The sequence below is a fragment of the Lacerta agilis genome, chromosome 11 (assembly GCF_009819535.1).
Source record: "Lacerta agilis isolate rLacAgi1 chromosome 11, rLacAgi1.pri, whole genome shotgun sequence".
In the NCBI taxonomy this organism is placed as follows: domain Eukaryota; kingdom Metazoa; phylum Chordata; class Lepidosauria; order Squamata; family Lacertidae; genus Lacerta; species Lacerta agilis.
This window is the reverse complement of record NC_046322.1, coordinates 60,488,850-60,516,152: the sequence shown is the minus strand read 5'-3', so window position 1 is coordinate 60,516,152 and position 27,303 is coordinate 60,488,850. Positions and strand designations below refer to the sequence as shown.

Sequence of the window (27,303 nt, the reverse complement as noted above, 5' to 3'; positions counted from 1 at the left end):
GCATTTGTCCTACCTCAGAGCAACAGTTCTAGTGACTGTTGAAGGAGTAGGACTAACTGAGAGCAGAGGCTCTTGAGAACTGGTCTTGGATATAAGGGGAAGTTGGCTGGAATAATCCCATGTTGTGAGTGGCTGGCCTAGCACATGATCCTCAACCCCATCAAACAAGGCAGCATTAACAGTACTGGAAAAGCAGAATACTTTTTACACTAGAGCGATAGAAATAGCCAGGCTACCTGTTTTTATAAGGAAGAACAAACATCCCTATGATTTATTTTGGACACCAGAAATTAATTTTGGTTTATCGTAAAATAAAACGTTTCAAAAAGCTGAAACGGAGGTAGAAAGTGTGCTTGGTTTCCTGACATGTCTTCACTGAAGAAAACTCATCCCTTTTTGCTTTTGAAATCCCATAGATTGTTCAAGTGCCCCAACACCTTTATTTAGAAGCCATTCTCTTCGCATAGACAAGAGGTTTTTTATATATATATAATGAACCACATAGGTTAAAAATGCTAGATGCATACTGAGTTCTAAGTGCTGGAAGCCACGGACGATTGTAGAATACTCTACTCTCTGAGATGTTTATTTTTATTTTTTTCTAGGAAGCTAGCTTTTTATCAGGTGAAACAAGAAGATTCTGCCATTGCAGGTGTACTTTACAAGAGTTGTATGTACAGATTCTTTACAAAGAATATAATTCCACTGGCTGCAGGGCGATTATGTCAGGGATGAATCTGGCCCTAGATTATACAGTTGCACCTCTCTCTCCTTGCGAAGGAGGAGTAAAGAACATAGAACCAGTAGAATGTTTCTGGGTAGCAGGAGAAAGTCTGTAAACATAATTCTCCACCATTACAAGAGATGGGGGAGGGAAAGTTCATGCTTTAACATTGATGAAGATGGCGGCTTGGCTAGATGCAAGGGGTTCTCCCAAGGATGCTTTCACTCCTGTTTTCAAAGAGCAAGCCTTAGCATTAACGGACGAAATATTGCCATAATCATTCAATGTATCAAGCCTAACACACAGGGTAAGATCACAAGGTACATAGTGGCAGAGTTCATGTCCTGTGTGGTAGGTTTAATTACCTCGTTGTTGGTTGGTTGGTTGGTTGGTTGGTTGTTTTCTTCCCATATTCTGTACAACAGCTGCAATTTATGAAAAGGTAGAAGTCTCTTGGAAAGTGGTTTTAAAAAAAACCAACGAGTCTTCATTGTCTTGTATCTGTTAGCATAGAGAATGTTGTGTAAGGAGAGGGGGGGAGTTTTGTTCCCTCCAGAAATGCACACAGTTCCCACTGGCTGACAGGAACCTGGCAACTGGATGAAGAGAATGCACCTTTCAGAGAGAGGGAGTCGTAAGGAGAAAACCTTTACAAAAGTGGTAGCTTATAAGGATGGTAGCTGCTGCTTATGCATCCATTCCAATGAACCGCAGCAGAATAAAGCACTGTTAGTGGTATTTATAGAGTACAGTACGGTACATCGTTTTCAGATGAAAGTCGGCTAGAAGTAGGGGCACTGCTGTTGGTCTCATACCTCTCCCACATTCTCTACAGTGACTTTTTCACAAATATACCCAAATGGCAAATGAAGAGCAGAGCCACAGAAACACATGATACAAGCTTATATCTTGCTTTCCTTTTTGCTTAGTCATTGGTTTGTATGCATGATTTCACACAAAAAGAGCAACATATAATCAAAAGTGTAGCTCTCTTAAAAAAAAAAAGACCTGGTTATACAGAACAGTTCTTCAGTATAAATTTCACCTCCTTATTTTCTCTTCTTTTGTACATCAATCAGCTAATAAGAGCAACAGATGTAATGTTTTTTTCTTAACAGTCTTGAACAGGGTGGACCATTGAGAGAGACACACACAGAGATAAGTCAATCGTCTTCTAAAACATGTGCTATGGAGTTGGGTTTCTGTTCTTTTTCCTTTACTTGAAAAATACTTAAGTGAGCTGGAAAGTGGTTGTACTAAACTTTTTTTGTCGTTTTTGTTTTCATTTAAATACAAGCAGCATTACATTAGTCAACAAAACATGCCCATGACACAGCAATCACAAAGAGCTTGGAATCACTACTGTGGTGTCACAGGTCAAACCACCAGTCAGACATATATACACCAGTGTCAATTATTTAAACTACAAAAAGAAAAGTTGCATTATTTCTGCTGATCCCCCCCCCCCAATGCCCACCCAGCAGTGACTGATTTAAGACTGTTGTTGGTAGCATAGCAGGGTGGAGAGGACAATAATGTTAATCTTCCAGCTACATGTGCTTTAAAAATGCAAGTAGGGGAATATTTCTGTACACTGGCAGACGTATTTGTGCTGATCAGTTATGCCTTTCTCGACAATGGTCGTCTCCCCACCCCCCCCCACCCCCCATTGTAGTCTGTTATTCAAAAGGAGGCAGAGCTGGCCTTTTTAGATCGCTTGATCATGCTGGGGTGGAACTCGGTGTGGCGACGTGCATGCTTTGTCAGGTGGTCGCTCCTCATGAACCGCTTCTCACAGAGCGGGCATCGGAACTGCTTCTCCCCAGTGTGGGTTCGGTAGTGTCGCGTCAACTCATCAGAGCGGGAGAACTTTTTAAGGCAGTCGGGCCATGTGCAAGGGAACGGTCGCTCACCTGTGGGAAGGGAAAGAAGAAACAGCAGTTAAAGGAAGCAAATTGTGTTAACTAAGGCTGCTTGTTTAAATCCTAGCATTTGATTCCTTAGAAGAAGTGCAGGGAACCTTTGGCTCTTCCCCAAGATGTTGCTCAGCTACAACTCCCATCAGCCCCAGCAAGCGTGGCCAACAGCCAAGGATGCTGCGAGTTGTGGTTTAGTAACATCTGCAGTGTCAAAGGTTCCCCCACACCTGGCTTGGAAGGTCATCCGATATATTTACCGCTAAGTATTTCAGCACAGGTAATACTTTGAGGATGCTCCATTAAGGTAAGCAGGTGCTGTGAACAAATATGTTAGGTGTCTCACAAATTATTGCACTATCACTGCAAGCCTGAACTGCAATAAACCCTAACAATGGCATCTCCAGTTAAAATACTACTGAGAGACATGGAGCAGCTGCTTTGCCTGGCCAAGAGGCCAGACAGCCCTATTCTGGCACAGAGTTCCAAATTGTCATGCCAAGAGATGTTTCCCACTCTCTCACTATCTTAAGCTGCTGAGCAGCTACTTGTATCAGATATTAAAAATATGACATCTACCACAGAGCCACAGCTTCTCTCATCCTCACTCAGATCCATAGCATTTCATTTCCAATACAGTACTATGAGATACCCAAAGTGATTATCTCGTACTACAATTGGGCAAAGTGGAGGAACCATCACATCCTAAGCTGTGCCAGGCTCAGGGTTGGTGTAGTTTTACCGGTATTACCATAGGCTGCTGCTGCTGGTGGTGGGAGGGAGAACAGAAGGGCTTTACAACTGTGGCTCCAAAGCTTCCTCGACGCACCCCCCAACACGCCCCTTTTCACCTCCCACTGCTGCCAGGCCACTTCTGTCTCTGCTGATAGGGAGGAAATTCCAGGGCAGCCAGCCTTCCCCAGGAGCTTAGGATTGCTGTCTTAACCTGCAAATTCTGGGCAGTTCTATGTCAGTAGGGCATGATGACCAAGGATCTTACTGTGACCTAATTACTTTAAGAGACAGGAAGCCAGCAAGCCATGCCTAAAAATGGTACTCCAACTCTTTGTAATCCTTCACAGCAATTTCAATGTGGAAACCACATATGAGAAACAAAGAAACACCTTTCAATTTTTAAAATAATAAACAAACAACTCATCCTTCCTTATTAATGTTTTTCAGTTTGTGCTTTGGCTGGGTCTGGAGGCATTTGCTTCCTTCCCTCGCTCCCACACCCTGCAAATATATATTATTAAAAGTAAAGGCAAGTCTGAGTCAACTTTGGTCAGACACACCAAATGCAGACACTGTTTGCTCTTCTTGGAGGAGTTACAATGTGAAGACCTATCTATCCACATTATGGATTGCCACAAGGTGGGCTTGTCCTCTATGCCTGCTCCTGCAAAAGCCCTTGCTGGACCCTGAGGTGTTTGACAGCTTCTGCCCAGTCTCTAACATCTCCTTTGGGGACAAGTTAAGGGGCAGCTCAGCTTCAGGCACTTTGGAGGAAACAGATTATCTGGACTCGTTCCCATCAGGGTTCATGCCCTGGTCCTCCTTCAAGAAGAGTGCAATCTGACTGTTGCTGTTGGATCTCTCAGGGTCTTTTAATGCCACTGACCATCTCCATGGCTTGGGAGTTGGAGCCACTCTGCTACTGTAGTTTTGCTCCTGCCTGCATGGCTGGTGCCAGAGAATAGCCCTGGGGAACTACATGTCTACATCTGGGCAGCTGGGGAGCAGGGTGCTGCAATGCACAACTCCATCCCCCACACTATTTAGGCAATGAAGCCTCTGGGAAATCCCTTCAGGAGGTTTGGGGCACAGTGACATTGGTATGCTGATGACACACAGTTTTTCTATTAAATCCAATAGGCATAAACTGAACCAGTGGCTGGATGCAGCGATGGAGAGGATGAAGGTCAGAAGACTGGAGCTGAATTCTGCTTAGACAGAGACACTTTGCGTAAGTGGTTCAGAAGCCTGAGAATTGAGGAGTCTGCCTTTTCTGAGAGATGTTGCACTCCCCCTGAAAGGACAGATATCCTGCTTTGGGGGGCTCTTGGAACCATATTTGCCCATGGAGGCCCAGGCAGCCTCTGTGGTGAAGAGCACCAGTCAGCCCTTTGTCTTGTGCGTCAACTGCACCCTTTTCTGGCCGCTGGGACATGTGTTGGGAACCTCACCTCTGGATTACTGCAGTGCACACTAGGTGGGGCTTCTCTTGCAGCCCAAGTGACGAGTGGCGCTTCTTATCAGGCACATACCACGCAACTGGGACAGTTTTAAGGTTCTGCTGCTGACATGCAAAGCCCTAAATAACTCTGACCCGGTTACATGAAAACCCGTCTTCCCCTCCACTGCCCAGTAAGAGCACTGTGTTCAGCTAATGGAAGCCAGTTAGTTTTGCCACTGCCTGAGGCTTATCAGCTTGTGGTAATGCCAAGCCTTTTCCACTGGTGGCCCCCGTGTAGTGGGATGCCCTCAACCATTAGGGTGACCATTCTGGCAGCTCCTGAAAACAGACCTGCTCCAGTAATCATTCCCCAGAACTAAACTTCTGACCTCATTGTTTCAACTCTGCTTTCACTGTTTCAATTGTCGCAGTTTTTAACTTGCCTGGGTTGTTGTACATTTTAATTAAGGATGTTTTGATGCCTCACTGGAATCCTTAAAATGTGTTTTAATTATGTGTGGATCTTATAATTGATTTTATAGTTGTAAAGCACTTAGAAGTCATTCTGGCATGTAAGTGGTATACTGTATAAAAAAATAGTAACAATTAATTATATATATGGATCCAAAGTTTTTCCTGTTCCAGGAAGGGAACCTTCGGGTCTATATATCCAGCCCTGAAAAAATATTAAGCTAAAAGCTTGGAACAGTAGACCTAAAAAAGCAGCTCACCTGGTGTGGACAAAATAATAACAATAATGTCAGAACCCCCATGAAAGTAACTAACAGTCATCGATTTCAGTAGCATTGTTATCACCATGACACAATCTCTCACACTCCATACAGGACCACCTTCAACATTTCAAAATTCTGTACATATTAAAACAAAATCGAAAATTCTTTCTAGTAGCACCTTAGAGACCAACTGAGTTAGTTGCTGGTATGAGCTTTCGTGTGCATGCACACTTCTTCAGATTCTTATCAGTTGGTCTCTAAGGTGCTACTAGAAAGAATTTTCGATTTTGTTTTGACTATGGCAGACCAACACGGCTACCCACCTGTAACTGTACATATTAAGAATATTGTGAGAAGCACTTCTCAGATTCAAAGATGTGAGACCAGCCAAATAATATAGCTGATAGAATGCTCCAACACTGTACTCCAGTGTAGTACATGACTGGCCTACCACCCACTATTACACCATGCAGCACAAAACCTCCAAACCAAAACCTGGCAATCCAAAGGCCTATATCACCTAATAGACTTCTATAAAAATAACAAACTTCTGTCAACACAAGAAATACAGGACAAATTAGAAGACACCCAAATGGCCTGGTTAACACAACACCAATTACATGCCCTCTTAAACAATCCAGCAGTAAAATCGGCAGCAACTAACCTTCGAAAACCTCATCCTAATGACAAAGGGACACGGCAAAAGAATGGTATGTGCAATATACAAAATACTACTCAAAAATCCCACGAGCTCCCAAGACACAATCAAAAAACAATGGGAGGATGACATAGGATACGAAATCAATCCCACCCAATGGACCAGAATGTGGTCTAAACCCCCCTTCAAATCCATATAAATGAAAAGAAGAGAATTCACCCTAAAACTAACCTACAGGTGGTATCTAACGCCAAGAAAATTAGCGCTAATGCGCCCAGGAACCTCACCAAAATGCTGGAGAAGGTGCACCTCCACAGGCACATACTTCCACATGTGGTGGGAGTGCCCCAAAATCCAACCATTGTGGCCAACAAACATACAAGAAATATGTAAAATAGCAAGTGTTAGAAACCACCCCAGAATTGGTCTTACTAAACATCTTCCAAGACAATAATGCCCACTTACAACACAAAGAACTCATAATCCATCTACTCTCAGCAGCCAGAAACAACATAACCAGACACTGAAGAAACCAAAGATCACCACAGCCAACCACAAATGAACAATCACACCCTACGCCAATCCCAACCTCTCACCACCAAAGAAGCACAAGCGAACAACAGAGAACCTACACAAACAATGCTAACACCAAACCCTACATATATTAAGGAAAATAGAAACATCGTCACCCCACCTCACCCATCCCTCCATCCCACTCACCTCTTTCCCCCTTCTCTCCCTAATGTCTCAACAACCAAACCTGATTTATAAAAATGTTACATGGAAAAAATACGAGAGAGACATTGCACACACTTTTGTAAATCAAGGAAATCTCAAATAAATAAATAAATAAACGGGCCAATTAATTAATTAAAGTATATACCACTTAATGCCAAAATAGGTGCCCAAGTGGTTCACAAAGTATGAAAACCAGCTACACTTATATTAAAATAATAAACATCCTTCATTAAAATACATAATAAAGCCATCCCTTTAAAACAATACAGCAATTATTCAGCGCAGAGTTATGGACAATGTCTGCCCCTGTGATTTCTATGGAACTTAAGTGTGCTTAGCTGGGCACTGATATGTGGCTGATGGAAGGAAACCTCTATTGTAGTTCTCAGACTGCAATGCTCTGCACACCTCCCCACTGAGACTTCCTTTGGAGCAAAGATGCACAGGATTTCTAAATTAAATGTGCTAAAGGGTGGATTATAGATGCATCCCAGAAAGATGGCCCTCAAAACAGTGTGCGCCTGGGACACTGTGGTAGTTAGTTGACCCTCACATATGTGTCAGCTACCAAGAAAGTCAAACTTCTAAATCCTTCCATGCTCTATTGACTTTTTTTCTTTTGAGCACTCACCCAAACAGTGAGATATTTTCCTCAATCACTGCCAAAAATGAATGGGTTTTGTTGTTAAACACAGAAGTGGAATGGAATGTTGGTCGGAATATCATTTACTGTAAGGTCTTCCGAACATTCCACTTGGATGGATGCCATGCAGTGCCAGCCAAAGATTGCGAACAAGGAGAGCTTAGTTTTCTATGAATCATCTCTACAAACCTGTGCTGATTTTCTTCCCAGCATCTCTTTCATGTGCACCAGCAGCTTGTAAGATGTAGATGTGATTAATTATTTCTGTATTTATGAGCTGGTTGACTGTTCCTCACTTGGCATCATAATAAAGTCAACCGTAGCTGTGAGGAATGAGACTAAAAAGGATCCCATATCCCAACTAAATAGAGAAAAACAAATCTGCTCTATTTATTGCCCTGGTGGATTTGATTAAGTAAATTGAACTGCCTCCTACCCCTCCCCACCAATCACCTTTGATACATCAACAAGGACAGATGTGATTGAGGGTGTCAAAGCACATAAATAATGACAAACGCTACCCAAACCATTTACGGGGAGCAAACAACCATTAGGAATAGCTTTTACTCCTAACATTACGAATCTGTGAAGATGATATAACCTGCCAGATATCCATACCCACTCGCTGCTTGCAATCCTTCCAAACCCAACATTTAACAAGATCTCAAAATAACATTTTAGCCTCTCAGTGGGAAGCAAGCTGAACCTGTACAAAGGGACTGCTCCTACTTAGGCCTGAGCTGTCCAGATTCTATGGCAAGGCAAGATACTGACTTGTAGCAGGAAAATTCATATTCTGCTCTCAGTATAAGTTATGCAAATCAGACTATGTACATATGCAAATTTGCTTATTTTTCTGTAAAACTGAATAAATGAACACATGTAGAAGTTAGGCAAGAAGGCTTATGGAGTTGTTGATTTTTAAGGGCAGAGAAAACTTGCAGAGGGCAAAAGAGTTGTTTGCAGGTAAAGGTAAAGGGACCCCTGACCATTAGGTCCAGTCGTGTCCGACTCTGGGATTGCGGCGCTCATCTCACTTTATTGGCCGAGGGAGCCAGTGTACAGCTTCCGGGTCATGTGGCCAGCTGCGCTGGCACGTCAATGTGCACTCGGAGCTTCGGTACATCAATGTGCACTCAGAGCTTCAGCACATGTGGACTTTCCAATTAAATTCAATGGCATGAGGAGATCTGCACGTATAAAGGGTTTTGTGCACAGACCCACACCTTCTTCCCTGTCAAGCTGGGTGTGTGTATCATGGTGTCCCTGTATCCACAAAGGATCACTGAATTCAGATGACAGCATATTGCTTTCTGACATAGCAGGCAGGAGACAGCTTCTTCATGTAACACTCTTTATTCAGGCAAACAAGACTTGGGAACTGAGGAGAGGGAAGCTACATTTATAGTGACAGAAGACTGGCTAGAAAGGATACATTTTGGAAGGAACAATCTCAAGCAATCACAAAGCTGCCTTTTGGTGGGAACCAATAAGACTGAGGATCCAAATACAGCAGCTTAAATGAACCAATAGTAGCTGTTCCTTCTGGAACAGGAAGAAGAAGAAGAGAAGAGTTTGGATTTGATATCCCGCTTTATCACTACCCGAAGGAGTCTCCAAGCGGCTCACATTCTCCTTTCCCTTCCTCCCCCACAACAAACACTCTGTGAGGGGAGTGGGGCTGAGAGACTTCAGAGAAGTGTGACTAGCCCAAGGTCACCCAGCAGCTCATGTGGAGGAGCGGAGACACAAACCCGGTTCCCCAGATTACAAGTCTACCACTCTTAACCACTACACCACACTGGCTCTTAGGCAGTTACTTTACCCTAATGTGAATACAGACAATAGTAATACAGATATAAAAACCATTGAATCAATACACAACAAACCCCATGGACCAGAAACTTGTTTTCCAAAAGCAAAGCAAAACCAAACCACAATATGCAAACTATGACTATTAGGAATCCAGGAGCTGCCTCAGGCATCATGCAGTAGCCTAACTGAAATCCCAGACCTGCCAGTCATGCCAATATAAGCAGATTGTGTGTGAATAAAAGCATCACTAGGTATAAATGAAGTAGCAAACAGATTCTTGACAATAACGGCAAAGGCCAGGTTGTTATCCAACTCTGAAATTCCTATTGAGTCCCAGGAGAAATGCAATGGGGATTGGTGGGTGTTTCATTGAACTCCAACATAAAACCCCCTAAATATATTGTATTTATGACTGGAAATGGTTTTAAAGCTAAAGGATCACAATAGCAGCTTTGAGCTCACATGCTTAGAGAGGTGATAAACCAAAGAAGCAAAATGAGAGACACTGTTACTGAAAAGCTTGGTTCAGCGGGAATTGTGGATTCCTTCGCAGCACGCCCAGACTCCCTGCGTCATTAGGCCTTGCCCTGAGTGATGAGCATCATTGTGGTGGACACAGAACACCCCTCTTGGGTGAGTCAGCAAGAATCCCAGCACATGATGGTGACAAGCAGGAAGCTGCACATTCCCCAATTCAATCCAGTGCCACATCTAATTCAACAAATAACTGGCTGAACTGTGGGTATCTCTCACTGAGAGTAAATGCTCCCACCCAAATTAAATTAAGTGTGTTCTGGGAAGTCCATGTCCATCCCCTTTCAGCAAGGGTTAATTAGGTATGGAAACCTTCCAAATTCATGCCTTTTCAGTAAAGACAATGGTATCTTGCTAAAAATGGATTAAGTAGGAAAACACACCTTTATGGCTGGGCTTTCACCCTGTGGCATGACAGTTAATTACCGTAACTCAACTCAAGATGTCCCAGGAACACTCCATTGGTATCTATTGTGAAATATCACTCCGGTACAAGCCTGGAGCCTTTGTGAAAAAAGCCCCCCTACCCACACATACAGTACATTGAGGGTGAGGCAGTAAGGTATGGTTTTTCCCCACATAAATGGGTGCACAAGGCACCCCACTTCCTTCTTGAAGTTGCTACACACCACTCTGGTTCAGTCTTCTGCACACAAACTGTTCCAAGCGTCTCCACATTTCAGTCTTTCTGCTGCTTTACACAGACTCTTTCCAAGATGCACTAGGCCCCATGATGAGCCTCAGGAGCAGGCTCCTTCCTTCCTTGACCTAGGCTTTAGCTAGACTCCCCGTACCTTCTCTCTCCCCTCATTTCCTTGCTTCCAAGCCACATTTATCATTTTGTTTTCAGGACTAGACAGGAACCCTCTGTGGAGAGAGGTACCAGCCAGTGCCTTTCTATTTTTGAACCAATTTAGTAGGGTTCAGAGAATTCAAAATAAAGTCATACTTTGGTGCAAGGGCTGTGTTACTGCCCCTCCCCCCGCCCACTGCCTGGAGACAGATTCATTTCCACAAGTGTGAGCAAAATAACATAGGAGAAGGATTCTGTGTGCTTTTGCCCCCTTTCGTGATGGAGCCCCCACCTGTTACAGCTAGAAGGCCTAAAACTTGAATCATCGCCCTGTTTTTGTTTTCCTTACCCAACTGCTGTATCTCAACTTTCCTGTTTTTCGCTGTCTGTTAAGTTTCCCAATTTTTCTCTAATCTGGCTCTAGATTACATTACACATTGGAAAGAACACTTTGAAAGTAATATTTCCCCATAGCAAAGCTGGATCTTTCAGACTTCACCTCCTTGTTCCCTCTTTAGTCTCTGCCATCTATCTCCACAACAGTAGTTAAGAATGTGGGAGCACCTGCCTGGGATTGCTTCATTAACCCTTCCCACCACCCCCCGTGTTTCTGGAGTGGCCACAAAACAGTTTTTGCTGCTCGATGGGCATGCTATCACCCTTCAGCCTTTATTAATTTAGAAATAAATATCACAGTTGCAGCAATGGTGCTGACTCACTGGTGCAAACTCACTAATATTGATCCATGCTAAAGAGAAATATTGCTAGAGACGTGTCCATGCAAATATGTACTGGCAGGCTAGTAGACCTGGTAAAAGAAGACAACCCCCCCCCCCAACATTCATAGATCTGGGAGGATCTAAACCTCATTCCCCACGAGGCATCTGTGAGGGCTTAGGAATAGGAGAATGATTGTCTAATTATTGGGTGGGATTCAACATTATGAGTCCCATCAGCAGAAGCCCTGTGCAAGGGCCCCCACTTACTTGTGCAATGGGGCTTCCCCCCTCCTTTCTCTGCATCCCACCCCCCAATTGGATTGGGGGTCAGAGCACCCCCAGAACAGTGTGCAGGGAAAGAGGAGGGGTTGCTCCATCTGGAAAGCTGAAATGCTTGCCTAGACAGAACAATCACCTTCATGTGATGTTGAATTCCTCCCATTATTTCATAATAATAGTAGTATTATAAAAGGTGAACTGGTAGCATCAGAGGCGGCTACCAGATCAAGGAGAAAACTAAGGCATCTCATTATGTGGCCAGACAACTGTTACAGGCAGAAGCATGTTGTTGTTTTTTTTAAAAAGTGTTCTCAAACAGCATCATAATGCGGTCGCCTGGGGATACCTCACAACATTTTTGCTACCCAAGTCCTCTCTTTTGCTGACCTCAACAAGACAAAGTATTGAGAGGCGTATTGTGGAGCAGTATCCACACTTGGGCGCAACCTGGGAATCAAACAGATGAAGCAAAAATGTTGATGGCTTGCACGGATCTGGAACACCATTTGTATTACTGAGCATTCACTGGGCAGGCCTGTGAATGCAACTTTGGATAACACTCAGACAAGCTCCAGTACAACATGTTCAGCACAACATGTTCAGAAACCAGATCTCCAAACTGCCACTTCCCAGATCCTCATCCTCCATTCATGGGATTTTCTGAGCATTTCATTTGTCACCACTGGGACCATTTAGGTGATCTTAACAGCATGTACAAAGCACTCCACCCGCCTACAAAATGACAGCACAATCCTCTCTATACGTGCCTACTCAGAAGTAAGTCCCACTGAGTCAAGTCTGGATGACTTCCAGCTCAGTAGGTGCAGGACTGCAGCCACTTTCCAATGACTGCTGCATGGGGGGGGGGGGGAATAGCCATTAGTGTATTTTAAGCTCTCCTTCCCTAAGAGTCAATAATCAAAATGCCTCCCAAATACCATTATTTTTAATTTTAATTTATTTAAGACATTTATATACCACATTTCTTAACAGTATACATAAAAACATTCCAGAGGAAATGGAACAATAAAACAATAGAAAATTATCATAAAACCAAACACTACCTTAGTCATATGCCCAAAGTCCAGAAGGAAGGTCCCTGTCTAATTTCATCTGGGAGGGAGTTCTACTGAATGAACAGAAGGCAGCACATGGTTTCTGGTCACTTTCAAAGGAAAATAACAAGGACTGAGCACACAATGCCCTTAGGCAGATGTCCTTTGAATTCTCGGCACTTGACTTTCTATGCACAACTCCAAGACTAAATTCTCTGAAACACAAAACAAACAAACTACCCTTCTCTTCCTAAGTCCTCATTGACCTGCTGGCAACTGTTCGATGGTAGTTAAAAAAGATTAGCAGAGTACAGCAGGAATTGGTTGTATTTCCCACACAGGAATGTTATTGGACAATAACTCTCTTCATCCCTGACCATTGGGCAGGCTGGCCATGCTGGCTATGACTGATGGGAGTCAAGTATCTGGAGGGCCACAGCTTTCCCCATCCCTTCCCTACACAACAGACTGAGTTAGTGGGTGGACACCGCTAGGCACTGTTTTTTCCCCAAAACAGCAGGGGATTCCAGGCACCTGCAAGTTCACTGGACTCATGGTGGGCTAAGTGCACAGGACATGAAAATGTTATGCCTCCAAGGACCACTATTCCCTAATGCCAAAGGAAACATTGCCTTCCTTTCCCTGCGCTTTGGATTTCTCCTCCCTCTTCTTCACAAAATAACCCTTTTTCTCACCACCTAAAGGCTCCCATCAGAGTCCCATCAGAGCAACAGATTACTGAGGGCAGGGAAACCATAATGGAAAAGCCCAACATCAGATCACAGCACAAAGGATATATGTACAAAAAAATGGATTTATACAAATCCCATGAAAAGAATTGTATTTATCGTGCTACACGGGATTATTATTGCAGGACTGGTGGTGCTTAAATACCAAGTACAGCTGTGCCTCGGTTTTCGAACGTAATCCATTCCGGAAGATTGTACAGTATGACTTCCGAAACATTCAAAAACTGAAGCATTTACTTCTGGAAGCATTTGCTTCAGGAAAACTCAATACCAAAGCTGTGTGGCACATTCAACTTCTGAAAAAGCGTTCAAAAACCAGAGCAGTTACTTCTGGGTTTTTGGCGTTTGAAAACCAAAACGTTTGACTTCCAAGACGCTCAAAAACCGAGGTACCACGGTATTAGTAACTGGCAGTCTCATATGTCTGTTGCCCTCTGCACATTTGTGAAAACAACTATTACGACAGACTTTGAAGGTCCAAGAAAATATGCCTAGATACTCTAGTAGTGCCATGTGGAAATGTAGCATACAGAAATATTTCTGCAAATATCAAATAAGCCATTATTAATAAGGACATCTTCATTCTACGGAAATAGTAGGTGGAGAGCATAACATTGCTGAGGTCAGAAACCAGGGTGGATGGGTGCCTGGTGTTAGTGACCATTTTTATGTTTAACAATGGTGGTTTTCATATGCAGAGGCAGAGGGATAATTTCAAAGGACAAATGCATTAGCAATACGAGTTTTGAGATATGATGTAGTGGAGCAGTATCTGTAACAGATTCACAGAGATGACCAGTACCAAAACAATTTTTATTTAGAAAAAAAACAATTACATTGGCCAGGTGCAAAAAGCAGGTGCTACCATATTTACTTCCTGGGAAGTTCACTCTCTGCTCCTTGACAAGGAAGGAAAGCCATGAGAAAGCACAAACAGACGGGATGCAGCAGCCCAGTGACCATTCTGTAACTGCATGAATTTCCACGGAGGTGGTGAATCCCACATCCACACCAGTGTCAGGAGGTAAAAGTGCATCTGTTTTCATTAGATTCCTGTGAAACTCCTGCTGCTGACACCTCCTTTAGATATGATGTTGGATAGATTCTGGCAACACATTGCTTTACTCTGGCTTATACAAGAAAGCTTATCTAGATGACTTCATGAATGTAGCAGTCTGCCAAACTGTTCTTGCCGTATTCTCTGAAGATTTAAGAGCAGAGTTTTCTATTTCCTTCTCCTGAACTTGCTCAGGTATTTGGCCATTACAGCCAACCTCTGTGACAAGTGCCCAGGTATTCAGCTTCCCTTCCAAAGCGTTTCTGATATAACAGTGGTTTCTAGGATGAGAAATGGAGGCAGTTAACAGGATTATTAATAGTGCCCACAGAGTAGCAGAAAATCCAATAAAATAAAACAACTTGCATTCATTCACCTTCTTGCACATATCAGCTTGGTAAGCAAGGTGCCAGTTGTGCTGAGAGTTCAGTTTCTGCAGAGGGAAAATGGGTCCCATGTGAAAACAGAAATGGGGAGTGGAAGACAGGGAGCAGGTTAACAATGGTCCTGTATTTTGCCAGGAAACAATGTTGACCAAGAGCTCTAGATAGAGCACAGATGGGAAAATGTGTGGCTCTCCAGATGGTCTCGGACTCCAGCTCTTGCCAGCCCCAAGCAACATGGCCATGGTCAGAGATGCTGGGTTCTGGTGCTCAGCGACACCTGGAAAGCTCCAAGTTGTCTTAGCCCTGCTCTGGAAGAAAATAAAACACAGAGCTACAGAGCTCTACGTCTATGGATGGACACCAAACACATCCAGACCCTAGAGTATAATGTCAGGGCAAGAATTAGCCATACTCATAAGCTTGCAGTGATGGAACACTGCTGTTCCTAAAACTTACAGAGATTATGCCAGTGGCCTGAGGTAAATTACTGCCGAAGAAGGTCAGTTGTTTGTCTTGTTCTTTACTATCCTGCAGTTGGCCTTGAATCTGCCTACTTGGCAACAGTTTCAGTAGATCGGCTGGAGGGAGACCTGTAAATTAAAGTGAAGTCCAGACACAGAATCCCTGCAAACAAATGGCTAGTCTGGCAAATGCTGTGATGCGTACATGTGATATGAGTATACTACCCAACATTCATTTTATTACAGTAGTGTACTCTAAGAGAGAGCCAGTGTGGTGTAGTGGTTAAGAGCGGTAGACTCGTAATCTGGTGAACCGGGTTCGCGTCTCCACTCCTCCACATGCAGCTGCTGGGTGACCTTGGGCTAGTCACACTTCTCTGAAGTCTCTCAGCCCCACTCACCTCACAGAGTGTTTGTTGTGGCGGAGGAAGGGAAAGGAGAATGTGAGCCGCTTTGAGACTCCTTCAGGTAGTGAAAAGTGGGATATCAAATCCAAACTCTTCTCTAAGGGCACAGAGATGAGACCAGAAAATAGGGTTAAAACCAAATCCTCCTGACAGCTGATACTCTTTGCTTCCATACCTTGGCCATTTAAAAAGTGTGCTTTAAACTTACAGTATTATGCTGCCAAAAAGGCTGCTTTACTTACAAAAAAAGTCCAAGAAGTTACAATCAAACCCTGATAGCTAGATTCTCCACATGAGACCTGGAACAAAATGCTGCCCTGCAACCTCTCCCTTTAATGGGGGAGTTGCTGCTCTTCAGGCTCCCAGCGCCCAGCTAGGCCCTCTATGGGGCTCAGTCCCTTTCCCCCTCTTAGTCCATTTCTCTTTTCAAACTGACACGCAATATTGTATGGCTCCTGGAGGCGACTAAGTGTGCTCAGTCCTCATTGGGCTCTCTTTTTTAAGGGGGGGGAGGTAGGGAGGAAGGCTGGTCCCTTTTGAGTTTTACAAAAGGTGTTGCCTTGTGAATACCCTGAGGTTCACTAGAGAATGCTGGCATCTCCCACTTGTTTCTCAGTGGCCTTGCTTTGGTTCAAGTCTTTCCTGCTGGTTTTCAACTACCTGAGAAAAAGTGCCAACTACATTTTAAAAATTGTGTTTGGGTGTTTATAATATTCAACCTGCAGTAAAATTAAAAATTAAAATATTTCCCCAGAATGCTAATAACTTTCTGAACTAAAATAGGGTTGGGCCTCTGCAGCTATCACTGGAGAAGAAATACTATGGAAGTGTAGCAGCTTCTGAAAAGGCCTGGCTCCCAGTCCCAGACTCCCAGCTCTCCCAAATGAATTTGGGGAAGCTGCTCCCCAGCCCATCTGAACTGATAGGAATGCAGAAATAGGGTTAGGGACAGGAGGTACATGGAGACAGTAATAGCCACTGACACTGCGTAGCCACATAGGGTTGACAGCACAGGTAACAAGCCAATGCATACCTAAATCCCAAATCCAGAGACCATAATCTGAATCCCAACCCTGGCTCACTGGTCAGATCCATAGGGAGTACATGCTCTCCTCCCTCCCTCGTGGAGTTCCCTCTTCAGAGGAGGCTCAGGGCCATGGGCATAGCCAAGGGGGGACACGGGGGCAGCTGCCCCCTAAATCAATAAAATTCAATAAAAATACATAACAAACTGAAGTTCTGCCCCCCTAATAAAAGGCCTGCCCCCCTAACAAAAATCCTGGTAACATCCATGCCCCTCAAGACTCCAGAGCTTCTTTCAAGCTCAAAAAAGAGAGGTGGGGGAGCATTTCCCTTTGAAATGTGCATCGCTCACACATATATACCCCTTTTGGGACTTGGGGGAATTTAAAAAGCAGTTTCAGGGATAAGGGTGGCACCTGCCACTTGGGAGGGGTGAATGACCAGATACACATATGGAAGGCAAGTGTATGCTTCTCTCTATCCTTGCCCCCAGCTGCAGCCTTAATGTTAGGAGTCATTAGGATACGGATTGAAAATGAAATAAAAACAAAACAATACATGCATCATAAAGCTTTTATAGACATCTAAGGTGCAGTCACATTTGGGAAACAGGTTACATTTCTAATTTGCACCACAAAAAAGGGCTAAAGCTTTTGTAGCTCTTTTAGAAAAAAAGATGAATTGGAGCGTGCATGGCGGACAATTTAAAAAAGTGACTGGTTTGAAGAAAATACAGAGAACTTTCTCTCCCTTTCATAATACTAGAAACACAGGCTCACCCAAGGATTAATGATTTACTGTGAATGTGCAAATTGCTGCTCGCTGCCAATGAGCAGCAACAAACCACAACCCTTGATTTAACGTTACAGACGCACCATGGATTGTGGTTCGTTTTGCTCATACAAACCACAATTGGTAAATCAACGACACACCTTGACTTTGCAAAGTGGCTTGTTTGGAGCAAAAAAAATCACAACCCCCAGTTGGAATATCAAACTAAATCCTGTATCACTGTTTGTTGCTCCCACTCACTAGCAAGGAGTGGTGAAGTGGGAGCAATCTGTGCATTCAAGGTAACTATTTACTATGGCTTACCATGATGTATCACTGATTGGCAATTGGTTCAGGGCAGGAAAAGAAAGGAAAAAGAAGGATTTCTTGCAACACAGCCAACTTACAGAATTCAGCATAGAACATGCTACAACTATTATCTCTGATAGCTAAACGGAACCTCAGTGCTTAGGCAAACAGCAGGGGGTGCGTGTCCTTTGTAACCTTATGGTGGGCTCCTCAGGGGCCTCTGGATGCCCACAGTTGTAAACAGAATGCAGTGATCCTGCAGATAATTTATTGTGCTTCCATTTAATGTTGGGCGTCAGCCTGAGGCAGCTTTTAAACAGATAAAGTGAAAACTAAGAAAGGAAAAAAGGAGCTCTTAGAAAGGTTGCATTCACCCCATAAATGAAAGGGGTACAGGAAGAATTAATGAGTGTCCCCACAATCCCCAAACTCAAAAATCCAGTTACCACAAACAATGCAAAGAAAACACTCTGAAATACCTTGCATTCCTCTTTGTCTCCGAAGGCCTCTGGAACTGGTGCCATTTCTGCTTTCTTCCAAGAGTGCTGAGGGTCTTCTGAGCTCTTGCGCTGTCCAGCTTGCATCAGCACTAGGCTATGCAGTTCTTGTCATCACCACTTGATGCCTGTCCACCTTAGCCAGAGATGTATCCACATTGCCCAGAAATTATTGAAGTCTCAATGGATGGGTGAGCAGTATAGGAATGTGTTCAGATCAGGATTTCTTCCTTGTTCCAGAATGTTGCTGTTATCTCCCAATGTTTGGCACTGGCCATGCTACTCCTCCATTCTTCTTCTGGCATGGATTATCCCAAGTAAATGATTCCTGGCTGGGCAACAGAGTCTGAACACCCAGTTCCATAGACTGAAGATTAAGAATTCCACTCTCACTGAATCCAGAGGTTTACAAGCATCTGGATACTTCATGGCCAGCTGGCAGCAGATCTGCAAAGCATCCTTTTCCTTCATATATGTGATAAATAGTCAGCTTGTTAGGAACACACATAGAAGCCACAAATATACTGATGCTGGTGAGAAAGAAAATGCATTTAGATCCACGATATGTGCATTTCTAGAGGTATGGTATCTGCTTGCTAGGAAAACATGGCCCGTAAAGAAGAGTGATTAGACCAGAGAAGCCACTGAGACCAAAACAGTAGCTTCATAGACTTTAGCACCAACATCTCAACTTTAGCAAAATTGTTTTTCTTACTTGGAAGAAACAAAGGTAATTTGAACAGTGCAGGATAGCCAAGCAGCAAGAATGGAGAACAAGGTCTCTGGATTACTCAAGCGTGGATACAGCATTTGGGTTAGGTATCTACCTGTTCCTGTGAGACATTTCTGTTGCTGCACAGCTGCATTTTGTAATCTATACAAGGAGTCAGGAGTGTCCTGTATTAAAAACCACAAATTTCAAGATGTCAAAATGTTTCCGTTTTTTAGAAAATTGATATACTTAATATGCTTGCTGTTTTCAAAAGCTTCAAACTTGCTTCTTTCTTTGTTTTTACTGATTTACAGAATTGAGAAAGTTGTAACCATTTTTCTTTCCTTTTTTGCATGGGTAAGAAAGAGAACCATAACCCACTGACTTTGCAAGATGCAATAAATATGCTGCAGATTGCTGTTGTGGCTCAGAAAGGGCAGGGTGACATTGGCTAGGCCCAAACATTCCTAGGCAGTAATAGTTTACATACTATAGGAGCCAGACTACATATTATATGAGTCCAATATTTTGAAATATTAGGGAATGGGTTCTTTCCAAGCAATTGGAAAATGGAAGGTCCAGATATTTGAATCTTAACTTGATTTCCAAAGCCACTGCAGTCTTGGGATGACAGTTCAGTTCCACAAATACTTGCCTTCTTCCACATCTTCTGGTCACCATCTCCAGATCCCTTGACCCCATGAAATATGACTGATGTTAACCAGTGGCAGAGTTTTTCCTGATGCCCAGCCTGTGGAACACTTTGCCAACTGAGATATGTCAGGTCCCATCACTTTATTGTTTTAGTCAGCCAGCAAGAACATAGTATTTAACACCTGCCAAACTAGTGAAAATGTTGAAAAAAGAAAAAGGTAAGTGCAGTGGAGAGATCCTTTTCCCACATGTGGTGGTCCTGTAAAGTAATCAGGGAATTCTGGGAAGTAATTTATTTACAATAAATTTAAAAAGATATTCAAAATAAATTCCCCAAAAAGCCCAAGGCATTCCTTTTGGGAATGGTAACAACAGAAGTCCCTAAAAAACAAAACTAAACAAATATTATATGCCACCACTGCTGCTAGAATCTTATTGGCACAAAGGCGGAGAACAAATACTGTACCCACCAAGGAAGAGTGGCAATTTAAAATGCTTGAATATGCTGAATTGGCAAGCATAACGAACAGGGTAAGAGAAAAAGATGATAAAGAATATAAGGAGGATTGGAAAATGTTTATTGAATGTTTTAAGAACCAGTATAAACAAGTAAATACCACCTAGCAGGTCTGGAGTAAATCCAGCAGAATAGGAGTTAACAGAAGAAGAAATTCGAAGATTAAAAATTCTGAATACGCGATTTGGGGGGGGGGACACACCAGAAAAAGGGTGGAAGGGGAGTCACCAGGTATTTAAGTCGTATGTCGAGACTCGTATGAAAGTTGTACAACTGGGGGGTGGAGGGAAGGGGAGGTGGGATGTGTGCCTTTTGTTTCTGCATTAAATATATATATATAGAGAGAGAGAGAGAGAGAGAGTGCACTTTTAGATGGTTTACAGTTAACACTGCTTTAATTTGATGGCTATTTTAGAAATTATTATTGTGGTTAGTTCATTATGTTAATAGTTCAGTTTCATGACTGTGCCAAGGAACAGGAACTGCAAGATATGCTTTAAAAGTTGTGTAATGTTTTGATTTGTTAGCTGTATTGAGTTTCTTTTGGTGTTTTTAAATTTGGTGTTTTTGAAAGTTAAAATATAGAGAGGTGTGTCTCTCTGTGTATCTATATCTATCTATATAGATATAAATAAACAAATAATGTGGATATTATACAGTGCTATGGGAAAGTAATGTCCTTGCTCAGAAAGATACTGCGTGTTCATTTTCTAGGAAGCACAGACAAATACAGAACATGCTCCTTTCTGCAAAGGGACAACCTGGAGAAATAAATCATTAATGCTAGCATTTTCAGAATGTCCATTTGTGGCAATTATAGTTACCAATTTTGGTGTGAAAGAATGAAGCTTATGAGTAAATCTGACTCTTACTGCTCACTGCTTTCATCTTCAATATGCATTTTATACAATATGTGTGTTTTATACTTGAGATAAAGAAGAAATTAACATTAGAAAACAAAGTTTGTGAGTAATAGAAACTGTTCTTGCCATTTAATCAGGCATTATCAATATAGTATTAGAGTCAATTATAATGCATTTCACTATTCACACAGTATTTTCACTAGCATATGAGTTTTAAAAACAAAACAAAAGGATTCTTGCAAAGAGAAATCCTTACTGTCGCGCCAGTCACCTCAAGTAGGCATTGTGTTCACAAGAGCATATCCTCGATCCATCCATTCACACACTGCATTTCTCCCTGTGAGTGAATAATAGGGGAAGGTTGGGACTTCTGATGTGGAAGACACAACATATTGTGAGAACTTTCTCTCAAACACAGGATAGACGTTGAAACCACATGTAACTTCCATCTTATCCATGATAACTGCAGCACTTTGAACTTAATTACCATCATGGACTTAGGCCCAAAGTTCTATTAAAAAGATACCAATGTTTGCTTGTTTTTAGTGTGTATGCTAGAAACTAGAAGCTTACATGGAGACCTCAAATGGCACACATATCATCAACTTCCAGAGAGGTAGCTGTGAGGCTTTCTAGAGGCTGCTGGACTGCAACATCCCTGAGCACGACCCGGCTGCCTGAGGCTGATGAGAGCTGCACTGGGGATTGAGTGGCAATGACATCAAAGAGTACCACCTGTAATAATTCAATTATAATTTAAATGATTTAAGGCATTGCCAAGGTAGTCGTATAAGTGTAAATAACAGTAGAAGGATAGGAAACCATTATCTATATTCAGATCCAAATGACATGTATTGGACTTCTCAATTACTTGTTATTCCATAGTTTTACCATGGAGTCTTGCTTTGAAGTTCATATCCATTGCTAACTTTGAGATTTGGGGCTTTGTTATTTTGTTATGTCACATGCAGGCCTCAAAGCAAGATGTACTTCTGACCCCAGAAGGGAAAAAGAGCCTGTTTGAGAGACAGCTGTAATTATCGTGGTTTATAGACCCATATTTTTTTTAACTCTCTCGCCTTAACTCACACACTATGACCTTCCACAACTTTCATAGAGATTTTCAGCATGGTTAGGGTTACACTGATGCAGATCCCCCACAGCACGGTTAGAAACTCCCAATGGCTCCTTAAACCAAGGTTACAGTCCCCAAACGGAAGTTGCCATTTGGGGGCAATATGGCTCTCAAGTCCTATTCTTCAAATGATGGACTGACTGCAATTGATTCTCAGTTAGATATCTGGCCTGAGCTCAGTTAAGAGCTTTGAGAACTAAAAGAAGAAAAGTCACTTGATGCAGGGACAGTCCACATATATATTGGCCAATTCCGATAGTTTTTCTTAATGGTGACTGCACCTGTTCAGACTGCACAGAGAAAGCATTTTGGCTCCAGAAATTCATTCTGAATGTGCAGATAAAAATATAACTTAAAGAATTCTACAGGATGGAGTATTAATGTGTGAGAATAGTTCAGATCCAATGATTCCTAGGCACGTGCTGCCAGATGGTGATGTCAGTTGCACCCCGGTGTCATTGCTTGGTCGCAAGTGGTTGAAAGCCAGGTGCAAAATGTCCACAGTGTCCATAAGGACCATGCAAGTGCCTCCAGGCCCCCCTCCCACTTGGACATGGAGCAGATACACCCTAAATTTGAGGAAGCCCCTTCAACTAGAATACAGTCGTACCTCAAGTTACGTACTTAATTGCTTCCGGGTCGCTGTACATAACCTGAAATGTACGTAACCCGAACAACGCGTTTTGTGCATGCGTGAAGTGCGCAGAATGCTTCTGCGCATGTGCAGATCGTGCGCACAGCGGGTTACACTTCCGGGTTGTGGGAGTACGTAACCTGAGGTACGACTGTAGTATGCCCTGTGCTTGGGTAAGTTGCTCAGTACAGCTGCCCTCATAAGCTACGGCACAGACTGCTATGACACCTGTAGTTTTACCCTGTATAATGAATAAAAACTCACTGAAAAAACATTTTACTTGAAAGGGGGGTTGAGCAAGATTCTGACACCGTTCTTCAGAATAAAATGTGAGAGCATGTGATATGCATTAAAAATGTAAGACAATGGAGCAGCCAAGGGTTTACCTGCACCTTCTTTACACAGTGGCTGTGAAAGGCTGCATGGAAAATTGGACTCGATGGCCCAGAAAGCAAGTTCCAATGAAGAAAAGGGCCTATTTAAGTATACATTAAAAGTTGTACATAATAAAAGCAGAAATGTGCTTTTTAAAAAAAGAGATCCCCAATGTCCAATGGGGGCCAGCCCAAGGAGTGGGGGCAGGCAGGTACCATTGAGAAATATGCCATGGGACTCGAGGGGTTTTAAATCGGGCAAGCAAGCTTTACACTCAAATGTAGAGCCCAAGTGTCTCTCTTTTTTTTTTTGCTAAGGACACAGGCTCAAACCTTTAAACGATGCTCCTTGGAATTTCTCATTAATACAATTGTATTGTCTTTCCCCCCCACTATAAATAAAAATAATTCAACCTTACACTAGAAAATGTGGGGGGTTTACTAGCAAAGGGAATAACTTTGTATGCGGGGGGGGGGATATTTAACTACTACAAGCTACTACTAGCTGTAAATAACTCAGTGATACAAATGAATTTCAAAGAGCAAAACAGAGCATAGAGTTTATTATTTGGTAGAATAAAAACCAGTGGCAGGTAGGAATTGGGGAGAATTTCAATCCAGTACACATTTCAAACCAAATCTATTAAATCCGTACTTTGCAAAACAGTATGATAACTGAAACATTTTAATTGCCAAAAGCACATAAATTTAATCCAATCCAATCTACCGGTAACTCTGATGTTACTGGTTCAGCATTTAATATGGGCACCAAAGCTAATGGGACAGTCTCAGGTGATGGACTTCTGTACCTTCACAAATTAACTGGAACTCCTGCTCTACTAAGGAAACTGGCTGGTGCCGCTCCTACTCTTTTCTTTCCTATGTTCTGTGCTTTAACCACAGGAATCACTCTTGAGTGACACACGACCCTCCTTTTCCTGTTCATCTTCCGTTCTGAACTGCAAACGATGCCAGTTCTGTCAGCAGGAAAGCGGCACTGGGACTCCCTCCCACAGTAGACAGAACTAGGCCAGAAAGACACTTCAGCGGGGAGTTGGGGAGTTCAGCCAGAATCTACATTCTGCCACTCCCTCCAGGATAAAGATACTTTAGTACACAGATGTTTGCAGCACTACTGGACTCGTGTCAGTTCCTAAAACGAAGATCTCTTTCTCTTCCAGTTGGCTTTTAAGGGGGGAAGTTGTGGTGGGAAAATAATCTACAAGAAAAATGCTAATATTGAGCAACATGAGTTTCTCTCTTGCCTCACTTGTCTCTCCCCTTACTAGGCCAGCTTCCACTTTTAAAAAGCCATGCAGATTGTATGCATCATGCAGTGCTCTCAATCAAACCTTAAAATCTAAAAACACAGCTTTTAGAATTTAGAATTAGAATTTTAATTGCAAAAGCAGACACCTTTTATATTACTAGGTTAACATGCTGCAAAACTGCTATATCATCCAACTCAGGGCACAAAATATCCTGTTTTATGCATAATTGGGGTTGTGAATGAGCATTCAGCATTTACTCCCCCTTTCTCCCAGTCTATAGACACTGCCAAGGCAAATACCAGTTGAATGTCCAAGACAAAATATAAACACACATTTTCTTAGGACTTGAGTCCAAATGTATAACCACATCAGAGTCATGTTCTACCACAGAAATGCATAGCCCTGTGTGCTATCGTACCATCATTAGAAGCTGCCGACACATGTGTGCACACAAATGGATAACATGTCCTTTGCTGGAAAAAGTGACATTTGCCAATCCCATGGTCTTCCACAAAAGCTTTACTTAAACATGCACCTGCGAAGCAATTCATTTTTCTTTTGGTGATGCACATTGAATACTGCAATGAAAAACCAGCTGTGTTCAATAGCAGAGGGTGTGACCCTTACAGTGGGTTGGGTTCTAAACTGGGAATAAAACAGTCCCTTAGATGTAACACTTTACTAAAGACACACTCAACCTCTGATTCTAATACCTAAGACATAAGGCAGTCAAGCAACATATCTTCATTCAAATGTCTGAAATGAAGATGGCTACTGTATTATTGAGGATTAAATGAAAACTGAAAGTCATTTCAAAAGATAAGTGGGAAAGTTTCCAAAGACAGAGACTTCACACCCTTATCCCTTTCTCTGCCCAGTCAATTCTAAACGAAAATGCAGTGAACATCAGGATCACCCATGTGTCTTTTCACAAGAATTCAGAAAGGACGTCATCAATCCACAACAACCGCCAAAACCTGGCCACGCCCAGTGAGTTCTATGGAACCAAGATGTGCCATGGAGGCCCAAGCAAATGCAGCTCTAGCTCAAATATGCTATTTGAGGAAACAGCTGAGGAGGAATCAAGTTAGCTTGCCATTCTATATTTTACTTAATTGAGATATAATTCTAGGCAACACAATACAAGATCTGCAGGGAGACCTCTGGACAGATGCCCTGGCAAGAAGCAGAGAGTCATCATGAAATGCATCCCTTAGTGCATACATAACCTTAAGCATGCCTCTCTCTCTGTCTCTCCCTCCCACCCCTTGCATTCCTTCCATCCTCAAATAAGCATTTTTGGACTAAACAGCTCCTCTACTGGCCTGAGCTTCTCAGTGAAAGCACACCTAAGTGATACACAGAAGCAAGAGAGAGGGGAGGGGGAAACCCGAAATTCAGTAGCATGACAAGCCAGTGGAAAACCCTTTGCTCTCCCTCCCTCCCACCGTCTTGACGTGCCGTTTGCATCGACACCCTGTACCCAAACGAGCGAGCCTGCTCTCTTGAGCGCTTAAAAGAGAGCAAGGCGAAGCTCCCAGATAGAACTGGCCGGGAAGAACAGCAGAGCTAAAATCGTCGCCGCATCTTTAAGAGGGGTTCAAACGAGGACAACCGACATCTTTTTTTTAAAGGAAAAGCAGCAGCAGCGGCAGCCAGAACAGAGCCCTGTTTGCCTTTATGTAACGGAAGCATTTCTGTAAACAGGTTGAGCTGTCCGGCCAGCTCCGATCCCTCCATGCTGCGAGGTCCCACTCCCTGCCCCCCCAGAGCCCCCCCCCCGGGCACCCCACCCCCACTAACCTGTATGCACTCGGTAGTGGGCTTTCAGATGGGACGATTTGCCGTAGACCTTGCCACATCCGCTGTAGGGGCACTTGTGTCTTTTTTCCGTGGCCAGCTTCCCTTTGGCGGGCGCCCCGCCGTGCAGCAGCGAGAGCGGGTCGGACCCGCTGCCCGCCTCCTGCCCCTCGGCGGGGCTGTGCGAAGGGCTCGACCCGGATTCGGTGGTCACGTCGCTGTCTGATCCCGCATCCTCGTCGGGGCTCTCCACGCTGTCACTGCAGATGGAGGGGGTCGGCAGGGGTCGGTATTTGTTCAGGTCCAACAAGCTTTTGGCAATGGTCACCAAAGTGCAATAATCCTTCCAGGCGTCCCTGGGGTCGTTCATCTCCTTGGTCACGGCGGCGGCGGCGGCGGCTTCGTCCTCTTCTTCCTCAGGCATCTTCAGCAGCTCCGCTTCCCGGGTCACGTCTGGCTGTGCCACGGAGCGGTTGGAAATGGACACCAAGCACTGGGCAGCCACGAAGTCCATGTAAGCCACCGCGGACATCCTGCGGGCGCTGATCAGCCACGCTTCCCACCAGGGGAAAGGAGGAGTGGCGGAAGCGAGTAGATCCAAGGGCAGGAAGGCGAGGGAGAACTTGCCCGATGCCCGTCGGTGCGTCGCTGCCTCGGGGAGGGCTGGGTCGGTGGGTGGGTCGGGGGGGTGGCTGATTGGGGAGGGGGTGCTGCAACCTCCGGGCGGCTCCTCGCGCTGCCTTCAGGCTGCAGATCGCGGGGGGAGGCGCTCAGGCAAAAGGATCCACTTCCGCGGTTCGGCGTTTACATAACCACGACCGTCCGTGACCGCCCCCTCCCCCCGAGAAAAACGGAGAACCGCCGCCAGCCCCACCTTTTGACCTCGCCGCCGCCGCCGC

General features: G+C 43.7%; 1 protein-coding gene across 4 annotated transcripts; it reads right to left on the bottom strand.

Moving 5' to 3' along the window:
- Positions 1-488: 488 nt before the first annotated feature.
- Positions 489-27,303, bottom strand: KLF9 (Kruppel like factor 9). 4 transcript variants are annotated; one of them, XM_033163884.1, is made up of 3 exons: positions 26,408-27,298; positions 14,967-15,043; positions 2,435-2,637 (listed from the first exon to the last, which is right to left on the bottom strand). In XM_033163884.1, the coding sequence occupies exons 1-3, from the start codon at positions 26,934-26,936 to the stop codon at positions 2,572-2,574; spliced, it is 672 nt and encodes a 223-aa protein (XP_033019775.1). In that variant the 5' UTR covers positions 26,937-27,298; the 3' UTR covers positions 2,435-2,571. The 4 variants fall into 4 exon arrangements, with proteins under 4 accessions (XP_033019773.1, XP_033019775.1, XP_033019774.1 ...); XM_033163883.1 differs by lacking the exon at positions 2,435-2,637 and adding an exon at positions 14,326-14,871 and having other exon boundaries at positions 26,408-27,303; XM_033163882.1 differs by lacking the exon at positions 14,967-15,043 and having other exon boundaries at positions 489-2,637; positions 26,408-27,066.

Coding starts and splice junctions, on each gene's coding strand:
- KLF9 (XM_033163882.1), bottom strand. CDS start 26,936: ATGTCCGCGGTGGCTTACATGGACTTCGTGGCTGCCCAGTGCTTGGTG. Junction 2,638..26,407: donor CCACTACCGAGTGCATACAG/GTTAGTGGGGGT, acceptor CCCTTCCCACAG/GTGAGCGACCGTTCCCTTGC.